We start from the raw sequence: 12136 nt of genomic DNA on the forward strand, positions 1-12136 counted from the left end.
AAAGAACACCCTACCTACAGTTAAGCATGGTGGAGGATCCATAATGCTGCGGGGCTGTTTTGCTGCGTCTGGTACTGGGGGCCTCGACCGTATCACAGGAATCATGAAATCGGAGAATTACCAAGAGATTTTAGAGCAAAATGTCCTACCCAGTGTAAGAAAACTTGGTTTGAGTCGAAGATCATGGGTCCTCCAGCAAGACAAAGACCCAAAGCACACATCCAAAAGCACGCAGGAATGGTTGAAAAGGAAGAAATGGACTGTTTTAAAATGGCCAGCAATGAGTCCTGATCTCAATCCCATTGAAAATCTGTGGGGTGAGCTGAAATCTGCCATTGGGAAAAAGAACCCTGCAAACATTCAAGAGCTCGAACAAACTGCAAAGGAAGAGTGGGAGAAAATACCAGCTGAGAAGTGCAAGAAGCTTATAGATGGCTACAAGAAACGTTTGGAGGCTGTCATCACTGCCAAAGGGTGTGCAACCAAATATTAAGGAGGGGTGCCTTTATTACTGCACATGCTGTTTTTTTCTGTTTCTTCTTTAAAATGACAACATGTAAGCTGAAAAACAATGTTCTTCGTTATATTACTTTGGACCTCCAATTAAAAAATCCTGATAATATAAATTTGGTACATTTCCATTTATTTCTGAAGATATTGTACAGGTTATGCAAAAAATGAAGGGGTGCCAATAATGGTGAGCAGGACTGTATATGAGACAGTTTCTCTCGGTCTTCCTCGCCAGCTCCTTTGTTTGCACACTTGCATTTCTCTGAGGGAATGGTGCCGGACCCCTTGGTCCGTGCCGGTTTTCCGCTTATGAGGGTTGTCAGCATTCTTTTGTTTTCTAGGAACTGCCCCAATGTTGCAGCATGGTAGGCCTCATGAGGGAACCACCCTGGGAGAGAGGACTGCCTGAGAATTTTTCCAAGTTTGTGGAGATCCACCTCACACTTTCTGTAGCAAGCCATGGTACAGGTTATAATCTAATAACAGAAAGAAAGCTTAAACCAATTATCTATTGGTGTATGCTGTTGAAATGAGCATTTAATTATTAGATTTGAAACAGACATTGTTGTCTTATTACCAAATAAGGGAAAAAAAAAAAAAACAGTGCACCTCTTTATCTCCCGTGCTTTCTTGCTGACAAGACTGGGACTGGGGTTGCCGCGATTGGTCGACCTAGTCGAAGATGTTGACACTAAAAATGTGTCAACGCCAATATTTTAATCATTTTAAAAAATATGTTTATAAACGATCCTTTTTAATTTCTACAACGTTTCCATTCATATAATCGTTCATATGATTTCCCCCAGCACTACTTGCTGCGTGCATGACCTAAGTCGTATCTGGTCCAGTCACTGGTTGGCGGCATTAAGCGCAGTCTTAAAAAACGCCGTCTAGCAAAGCTACACTGCTTTGATGGTACCACAGCAGCACTAGCGCGTCATTGCACGTGTATATTGTTTCAACTTCTTAATCGTGGAGATCTTGGAATACCGTATTTCTTAGCGAGTTCAGTTAGAGAGCATTCACACGCAATCAAAGCGCAAAAAGCTTCTTATATGAAACACTTACCGCTTTGTTTACATCGTTTAGAATGTGAAGTAAGTTTTGAGTGAATGTGTAGGTTAGAATCTGGGCTCGTTCTGTTGTTACTGTATGTTGGACTTAATGAGACGTGCCTGCATCTAACTATTTTATTTCTGCTATTAGTTTAAGCACTTTGCTTTGTGTACGGGATGCCATAAACACATGTTGCACTTTGTTTAATATGGAGCACTTGAGAATTTGAGAATATGGACATAAATCCTGTTTACATTTAGTTTTGTGCCATATTATTATGTCATACAGTTCGTTGTTAAAATAAAAGAAGCTTAAATGAGATTCTGAATTACATTTTGTGAAGGAAAATTAATCGTTAGATTAATCGACTAATCGATAAAATAGTCATTAGTGGCAGCCCTAACTGGGAGAGTTTAAATAATGTTTTACAATAAATCAGATTCCAATAAAAATACAGTACCGTGTAAATCTTAGGCCACCATTACATTTGTTGTTTTAGAAATGATATAATGACCATGTATAATTATTTCAGGCTTCAGTTAAATACAGGAAATTTGTATGCAGTATAAAAAACATACTTTAAGATGAAGTGGCAAGTATTTAGTGTGACATTATGGGTGTGTTCGAAAACCTAGGGAGCTGCCTTGCTGTCTACATAGGCAGCTGACTTAGTAGAGAGGATTCTAATAAGTCAGTGACTTAAAAGGCAGGTTATTCGAACGCACTACTTAGATAGCGATTCCATCGGGTTTAGCATTTCGCGTTTAGCATTTAGCATCTCGCCATTAAAACCAATAAACTGAGGTAGCATAGCACGCTAACGTCAATAACATCTCCCTTCATGTACCGATAACGGTTAAATTTCCTGACAAGCCCGAACTTGCAAATAAAAACACTCGGTACAAGTTTATACAAGTTAAAAATCAGTAATATTTTATTTACGTTTGAAAATAACTCCATTCGTTTCTCCGCCCCGTCAGCCATGAATGCTGGGATTGTCTTGATCACTAAGGCAGCGTTCGATGCTCACTCGTTCTTGAGCCAAAATAACATTGAAATAATAAGATGCCTCAGAAGTGTGGATTTTAAGGCATCTAGGATTTCGAACAGCCTCCTTCTCGGGAGCGCGCACAGGATGACGTAAAATGCTGCCTATGTAGACAGCACACTAGCTTTTCGAACACACCCATAGTCTTACAATTGAGCAACAGCAGGAACATGGCTTCCTTAAACCTAAATAGAATGGGACCATAATTACTGTTCTAGTACTTCATGTCAAAATGACTGCTGTGAAAAAGGTGTATTACACCAGGTTTGTGCAATTGCCTGAGCATAACATACACATGTTGTATGAGTTTAACTCATTAGAAGCTTACTAAGACCAACTTCATTCTACTAACAATGAAATTGACAAAAATGTCATTAACCATTTCGCATGTGCATTTGTTTGTGTGTGAATACAAAAAGAGAGAGAGAGAGAGAGAGTTCTGCCTTCTTGACTCTTCACTGTATACACTTGGGACAAACAACCTGTTTCGGTCTGTGCTCACTGCACACAGGTGTACTGCATTTCCCACACCCACTGCTGACTTTGCAGTCTTTTGAACTTAGGCAGATCTCACACCTCTTGCTTTTTGGTTGGCACTGTAAGCTTCTTTTCTGTGGCTGGGCTGTGGCTTTTGTCGCTTCAATGATCAGGGTTTGTAGCTGTGGGCAGAGTTCTAATCGACTCATTGTGTGGGGTGACAAACTCCTTTGAGAACTCATTGAGAGCTGTTGTGCATTTGTGATGCTCTGTAGAATTCAGGGTGCTGAGCTGTGCAAAAGGTGTAAACATTCAGCGTGGCAATTTCTAGAAGGCTGTACCACAGAACCTCTCTGTTTGGCAGTCGCAGGTATACACTGATCAGCCATAACATTAAAACCACCTCCTTGTTTCTACACTCACTGTCCATTTTATCAGCTCCACTTACCATATAGAAGCACTTTGTAGTTCTACAATTACTGACTGTAGTTCATTTATTTCTCTACATACCTTTTTAGCCTGCTTTCACCCTTCAATGGTTCTTCAATGGTCAGGACGCTGACAGAACCACCACAGGACCACCACAGAGCAGGTATTATTTAGGTGGTGGATCATTCTCAGCACTGCAGTGACACTGACATGGTGGTGGTGTGTTAGTGTGTGTTGTGCTGGTATAAGTGGATCAGACACAGCAGCACTCTATTAGACACTCCTTCCTAGTAGGTCCACCTTGTAGATGTAAAGTCAGAGACGATCGCTCATCTATTGCTGCTGTCTGAGTTGGTCATCTTCTAGACCTTCATCAGTGGTCACAGCACGCTGCCCACGGGGTGCTGTTGGCTGGATATTTTTGGTTGGTGGACTATTCTCAGTCCAGCAGGGACAGTGAGGTGTTTAAAAACTCCAGTAACATTGATGTGTCTGATCCACTCAAACCAGCTAAACACACACTAACACACCACCACCATGTCAGTGTCACTGCAGTGCTGAGAATGATCCATCACACAAACAATGCCTACCCTGTAGTGGTCCTGACCATTGAAGAACAGCATGAAAGGGGGCTAACAAAGCATGCAGAGAAACAGATGGACTACAGTCAGTAATTGTAGAACTACAAAGTGCTTCTATATGGTAAGTGGAGCTGATAAAATGGACAGTGAGTGTGGAAACAAGGAGGTGGTTTTAATGTTATGGCTGATCAGTGTACGTGCCATCCACCTGGCCCATGGTATCTATACCTCCCCTGGTATGTATAATTTATGTGATTTAAAGGCACTGATTATAACCTCCCACTAGATAATAGCTAATAAGGGAAAACAATACCTCCAAAAATAATGTTATTAGATAACTAGATAAATAAATAGATAACATTTATAACATAGATAACATAGAATCTCATGATTCTGTCTTGATTGTTTATGAATGTAGCATTTTAAAAGAGGGCGAGTTGAAGTTTGCCACTAACAAAAACTGCTTCAATACAACTGAAAAACATTTCTCTATGCACAACTGCAATGATGTTGGAGATTATAATCTACAGTTCATAACAGTTAAGTTCAGAGAATCTGGAGAAATCTATGTGCACAAAGGAAAAGCCATAAACTACATTTGAATTGCATGACCTTTGATTCCTCAGACAGAACTTTACTTTAACAACACTTAGAAATGCAGCTGACTGTCTGGGTTTAAGCTAATTGGAGATATAAAGAGGAAGTGTGTGCTGTTGTCTGATGAGTCCCTCCGTCAATTAGTTTTTTTTCCTGTGGGTGGCATGGTGGTTTGGTGGGTAGCACTGTCGCCTTACAGAAAGAAGGTCATGGGTTTGATATCCAGGTGGAGCGGTCGGAGTTCTTTCTGTCTGGAGTTTGAATGTTCTCTCCATGTTCAAATGATTGGAGATTAGGGATGTAACAATACACTCTACCCACGATGCGATATGATTCACGATACTGGGTTCACAAAAGGACTGTCGCGCTAACCGCAATTTTGAAATATCGCGGTATAGACCAGCCAACCGCAGGGCATGCCAAGCAACCGCAACATCGCGATATTCACGTTTTTTCTTTCTTTCTTTCTTCTCTTTTTTTTGTTGCAGGGTCCATCTTGTTTTACGTTTACATTCGGGCGTAATGAATGTTAAATAAATTCATAATGAAAATGAGCTAAGAGCGTCATTTTCCTGCCAACTGTTCGCATCCGTTGTTGCTGAGTTTCAGACTTTGTGTTTTAAAATGTAAACAATCGCAACAAGAATTATAGGCAAGTTTATTAATGATTATTAATAAGTTCATACTCAATAAAATACTTGTAATTTAGACTATATTTAAACAGCCTCGGCATACTAAAACATGTTGACGGTTAATATGGCATTGCAGCCTGCAAATATTCTCTTGCTGGCTTACTGGGATGATTTAAATGAATTTTTTCGTTGAATAAAAATTTATTGAAACGAATAATAACTTAAAATGTAGTATATATTGTTATATTAATTATATCTACTAAATAGATAGTTAATAGTGGCGCAATAACCAGGCTAGTGCAACATCGGTAACACCGGGAACATCGCTACCCCACTCAGATCCTCTCTAAAACACATCAGGTGAACATGTTGGTTCTTCTAGCGCGCATGATAACGCAGGTTTAAAATCTTACAGACTTTATTCTTTATTCTATTTTTTTTTACCATATTTTGATTAGATGTGCATTTAAAATATTTAGCCTAAACTCTTTTTTTTTTGTTTCACAGTGTATATCTAACCTAGGCTAGAAGCTTAATTTAAACCTTTTTTTAATAGAGAAAAGACGCGCATCCATGCTCTGTTCTGTATTTAACATTAAACACGCATTTCATTGGTCTTAAAGCCGTCTCATCTTTGTCATTATAAAGCAATAATATACCGAATCATAGCCTAACAATAAAGCTTGTTTATATAGCTCTAAAATCCAGATCAATTAAGTAATTTTCAAAAAAAAAAAAAAATGGCGATATTACCGCATACCGCGATATTAAGACAGGCTGAATATCGCAAGGGGGAATTCTTTCACCGCGACAGCCCTAGTTCACAATACGATTTTTCCCCAATTTTTTAAACAAAAAGAAATTGAAGACAAATGATGACAGTTTCCTTTCATAATTTCTCTTAAAGAATAAAATAAAATCGCTTATTTATCTAAATAATGAATGCCCTTTTATTTCTGAGGTAGGTACAAACTATGCCAATTAATGCTTATTGTGTAAAAAAACTGAAATGAAATTTTAAAACCAATCCCACATTATATAAATAAATGAATAATACAAGTAAAGTATCCTCATAAATAAATTTGGCTGGAAAATCCTGTACAACTGTGCAGTGACGTCAACCAGGTGAGGTGAATAGTGCCAGTGCCCTCTGATGTTTAAACTGAATATCGATTCATTATACATAAATTACCGATTCGAATCGTGGCACATGTGCACCGATTTTTAACTGACTTGTGGTGCATCGTTACATCCCTATTGAAGATATTAAAAATTGCCCTGTGTGTGTGTGTGTGTGTTTGTCCTGTGATGGACTGACAACCTATCCGGGGTGTTTCCTACCATTCACCTGGTAAATTGTAACCACCACAAATAAATGAATGAATGGCTAGCCTGCAATCCAGACCTTTTCACCAGTGAAAATGTGTGGCACATTATTACAATTCACAAAGCAATTTACAACAGTGGAGACTCCAGACCTATTAAGTGTTGGCATGAAAAAATAGGGGCAAAATCATGTTTACAAGTATGACAATTTCAACCTTTAAATTTTAGGTACAAAACAGTTTTAAAAAGGTCATGTCCAAACTTTAGCCATCAGCATATATATTGAAAAGACAAATATTAAATATCATATTGGTGCACTGTTTTTAACTGAGAACAGATCAAAAGAGATTTGAAAATCATTGTTTAATGTTTGTATTTACATTTTTCTATCCTTTTCAAAACTGGGGTTATACAATGGTCGCTTAAAAACAAAAAAAAAAAAACATTCAAGAAACACTCAAGAGATTTTAGTGCACTGTCCATTTAACACACAGTAAGACGCTGTTTCAATAATTCCAGATGAATAAAAAGTAGACTCACTTTTTTTGGAGGGTCGAGGCTGAAGACCTATGCCTCCTGTTGGAATGCCGTAGGTGCTGATCCTCTGCACCAGACTGGCCACGTTTCCTGCAGACCTTCGCAGTGGAAGTGAGCCCTCCTTCACCTCCTTCATCTCCTTTACTTCTTTCACTTCCTCTTTGGTTTCTTTTTTTAATTCCTGAACACAAAATCGGAGACCATGTTACAGATTCTTTGAGTGATTCAGTAAAGAATTGTATCAATTAGGAATTACAACATAAAGATTTACAGTAAATAAGATATAAATATCTGATTAGGACAGTGGTAGTGGTTAAGGTTCTGGACTATTGATTAGGTACCAGCACTCACTACCAAGCTGCCACTTTTGGGAATTTGAGCAAGACCCTTGGCCATAAATTGCTTGCATTGCATTCTGACCCAACTGTATGTTGCTTTGAATAAAAGCATCTTTTAAATGCCGTAAATGTGAAAGACTGATAACCTCTAAAATGCAATGCAGTAGCTGCCAAGTTAATCAGATATTTTCATGGACCACAAAGTTTCTCAATTTCACATTTTCATCTACGTATTGACTTCATTAATCCAATTAACTTACAGTAACATATTTGAACCTGTACTGTTGATCAAGTAAACTATGCACTGCTTGTAGTTGTTTTTGTTGTTCCAGTCATATTCACTGAGTTTTTTTAGACTCTTTAACAACAACTGTGTAGTTTAGTGACGATTTCTTTTAGTTTTTGCACCGGATGCCCTTCCTGATAAAACCCTCCAATTCATCCAAAAATTGGACCAGCACTAGGGGTGCACTGATATGTGTCCCACTGATGGCTGTGTTCACGTAATGCCACTCACCTTCTTTATTTGTGAGCCCAGCCCAGCATTTAATCCCACGGAACTCGGGTGATTCTTTCTATTACGCCACAAGACCCATCATATCACATGCATCTAATAAATTACAATGTCATCACATGTACTGTACTAGCATAGTATACTTACATTTAATGTATAATAAAATGTAGCTCAAAAATAGGTGTAATATCAGATTATGTATTTTTTGTGCAGTAAGTATGTTTCTTAGATCAGGGGTTTTCAACCTGTGGGGGGCGCGAGTACCTGTCCAGGGGGGGGCGCGACATTACAAGTTCAAGGTCGGCACACAAAAGGGAGCGCATGTGTAAAAAGGTTGAAAACCCCTGTCTTAGATGCAATGCAATTACTACAAATTTAAAACAACATGAATTACCTGTAATTAGCAGCTAAACTTTTCAAAAAATGACAAATTATGCTACCTAAATAAATAATTTCTCATTTTAATCATATAGGTCAAGAGGGGCTTTATTGTCATTTCAGCTTTATACAAGTACATACTGAAACAGAACAATGTTCCTCCAGGACCAGGATAAATACAAAAAGACATAGTGATTAAGGAAGACAAGACTAGAGACAAGTGTTGGTCGGTACATGGTACTGAGTAAATGATGGGTGAGGTAGAAAAAAATATTCTGATATGCAAATGTAAATTTTTCAGGTATTATTCCGGCATATAAGGTTTCATTTTAAAATTAGAATACTTTTATAATGCCCAGATGTGCAGGTATTGTACAGAATAAGTTATGTGTATTAAGTCAAGTCAAGTCAAGTCAGACTCATTTATATGGCGCTTTTTACAATGAACATTGTCTCAAATCAACTTTACAAAATACAGGACCAACAGACCAAAAGCACCTACTGAGCAAGCCAACCAAACCATTTTATCCCAGCATCCTAAACTTTTACAAAATAAAGCCCTACCCCCACTGTACTTCAAATGGCACACATTTGTACGGTTTAGTGAAGAGCTGTTGTACAAATCTAACAGTTCTGTAGAGTCACAAACCAAAACTGAAACTGTCTGGCCAACTGAATCAGCAGTTTGTCTTGCGCAATAAGGACAAGGTTTCTGACTGGACAAATACTAACCCTATAGTCAAACATGGATGTGGGGATGTTTGTCTGCTGCAGATGGCATTATGGATTGGCAAAAATTTCATGGCATATTAGGGAGGAATGTTATGCTTTCTGTGCTTAAATGCAACCAATGCCTGATTAAATAATCAGTCTTAGAATATCCTGGATCTCAATATTTGAATCCCACTGAAAAAAAAAAAAGTTGCAGCACAAAAGCTATCAAACTAAAATGAGCTGGAAGCTTTTGCACAAGATGAACGAGCAAAGATTTCACAAGTGAGGTGTTAGAAGCTTGTTAGCACTTACTAGGGGTTATCAAGGCAAACGGATGTTCCAACAAGTAGGCTCGGGGTCAAATAATAGTGCACATCGACATTCGTCAAGAAGATTGGTTTAATTCTATAAGCATTATCATAATAACTCTTAAGCTGAGGAGGGTTGAATATTTACAGTTGCTACTTTTTGGGTTGGGGATGGATAGATGGATAGAGAGATCAACCCAGTGCTTGCATTTGGTCACTAGCCAGACAAAAAGGCATGTGGCACAATAGCTGATGCTTCCTGAAGCCCAGACTAAGAAGGCCACTCTTACATCCGCTAAAAACTTTCCGTTTACTCTGCTGATCAAGCACTTCTGCAGTCTAATGGAGTTCTGCCAACAAGACCAGATTCCTGTTTGGCTTTCTTCTTCTTTGAGAAGCCTTTGTACACAAACATTCACAGCAAATAAACTACTCATTTATATTTACCATTTTAGGCATTTAGAAGACGCTTTTATCCAAAGTGACTTACAGTATACAGTCCAAGCAATTGAGGGTTAAGGACCTTGCTCAGGGGCCCACAGTGGTGGGGTTTGAATCGGCAACCTTCTGCTTCTACGGCCCTTAATAATCTGCCTCCGACTACTCCGACAGTGGGTCTGTCTGAAAACCTAGTGAGCTGACTTGCTGTCCACTGCCTACCTAGGAAGCTGTTTCAGTAGAGAGGATTCTGGCAGATTATTTAGACACTAATTAGACAGCGAATACATCATTGGCTGTCCGCCTAGCTTATTAACACTGGTTCCTCTGCTGGCAGGTAAGAAAACACACAGAGCTCCCTCGATATTCAGTCAGAATATATACATTAAGTCAAAAGTATTCACTCACCCATTCAAATCACTGAATTCAGGTGTTCCAATCACTTTCATGGCCACAGGTGTATAAAACCAAGCACCTAGGCATGCAGACTGCTTCTACAAACATTAGTAAAAGAATGGGTCGCTCTCAGGAGAATTCCAGTGTGGTACCGTGATAGGATGCCACCTGACAAGTCCAGTCGTGAATTTTCCTCGCTACTAAATATTCCACAGTCAACTGTCAGTGGTATTATAACAAAGTGGAAGCGATTGGGAACGACAGCAACTCACCCACGAATTGGTAGACCAGGTAAAATGACAGAGTGAGGTCAGCGGATGCTGAGGTGTATAGTGCGCAGGGGTCGCCAACTTTCTGCAGAATCAATCGCTACAGACCTCCAAACTTCACGCGGCCTTCAGATTAGCTGAAGAACAGTGTGTAGAGAACTTCATGGAATGGGTTTCCATGGCCGAGCAGCTGCATCCAAGCCTTACATCACCAAGCGCAAAGCAAAGCGTCGGATGCAGTGGTGTAAAGCACGCCGCCACTGGACTCTTGAGCAGTGGAGACGTGTTCTCTGGAGTGACGAAGCCTGCTTCTCTGTCTGGCAATCCGATGGACGAGTCTGGGTTTGGTGGTTGCCATGAGAACGGTACTTGTCTGACTGCATTGTGCCAAGTGTAAAGATTGGTGGAGGGGGGATTATGGTGTGGGGTTGTTTTTCAGGAGTTGGGTTCGGCCCCTTAGTTCCAGTGAAAGGAACTCTTAATGCTTCAGCATACCAAGAGACTTTGGATAATTTCATGCTCCCAATTTTGTGGGAACAGTTTGGGGATGGCCCCTTCCTGTTCCAACATGACTGCACACCAGTGCACAAAGCAAGGTCCATAAAGACATGGATGAGCAAGTTTGGTGTGGAAGAACTTAACTGGCCTGCACAGAGTCCTGACCTCAATGATAGACCTCATTTGGGATGAATTAGAGCAGAGACTGTGAGCCAGGCCTTCTAGTCCAACATCAGTGTCTGACCTCATAAATGCACTTCTGGAAGAATGGTCAAAAATTCCCATAAACACACTCCTAAACCTTGTGGAAAGCCTGCAAAGGGTGGGCCGACATATTAAACACTATGGATTAAGAATGAGACGTCACTTAAGTTCATATGCGTGTGAAGACAGACGAGCGAATACTTTTGGCAATATAGTGTATGTCAGAATCTTGGTAGGTAGCATTTTAAGGATTTTAAGAATGTACACACCTTTCCTCTCAGGAGGGCGTGTAGGATGTCGTAAAATGCTCTCTATGTAGAGAGCTAATTAGGTATTCAGACAAACCCAGTGACAGCTCACGCTGTGTATCAAGGTCATGTAATCCCCCTAAACCCTAAAAAAACAAGCTGCTATTTTACTGGCTTTAGATTCAACGATTCCAGACATAATCAGAATGGTACATTAATGATGTGCTAGCAACACTGTCTGAGCGCCTTCAGGCAAACTGCATTTTTATCAGAGACGGCAAGGCAGTACCAAGCCTGCTCACATTATACAAAAGTGCCTGTTTACTTTCCATGACTGTGGGAAACTCCACCTCAGCTACAGCTGATAATAGAAGCTGCAAACTTTATCCGGGAGCAAAGTACAATCCAAACTGCTCTAACTAAACAGTGCAGCAATACACGAATGGAAGTAATGAATGACACTGCTATAAATTACCTAATAGCCAGACATAGGTTACTGGCATTAGAGTATTTAAAAAGGCCAGGCTGTACCCAGCTAGCCCTAGTTGTCAAACAAGTATGAAATTCATTATGTTGCCCAGTGCTGGACAGTAAAGGAATGCACATATTTTTAATTCATACACCAATCAGCTAGAACT

At 39.7% G+C, this 12136-nt stretch overlaps 1 protein-coding gene across 1 annotated transcript in view; it reads right to left on the minus strand.

Moving 5' to 3' along the window:
* cd2ap (CD2-associated protein) overlaps window positions 1-12136 on the minus strand; it is a 124168-nt gene that overhangs the window by 73804 nt on the left and 38228 nt on the right. The window contains exon 3 of the mRNA XM_063002044.1: window positions 7197-7374. Within this exon, the coding sequence (XP_062858114.1) occupies window positions 7197-7374 (178 nt within the window). The remainder of the gene's footprint in view (window positions 1-7196; window positions 7375-12136) is intronic.

The sequence above is a fragment of the Trichomycterus rosablanca genome, chromosome 9, assembly GCF_030014385.1.
Source record: "Trichomycterus rosablanca isolate fTriRos1 chromosome 9, fTriRos1.hap1, whole genome shotgun sequence".
NCBI classification, from domain to species: Eukaryota; Metazoa; Chordata; class Actinopteri; order Siluriformes; family Trichomycteridae; genus Trichomycterus; species Trichomycterus rosablanca.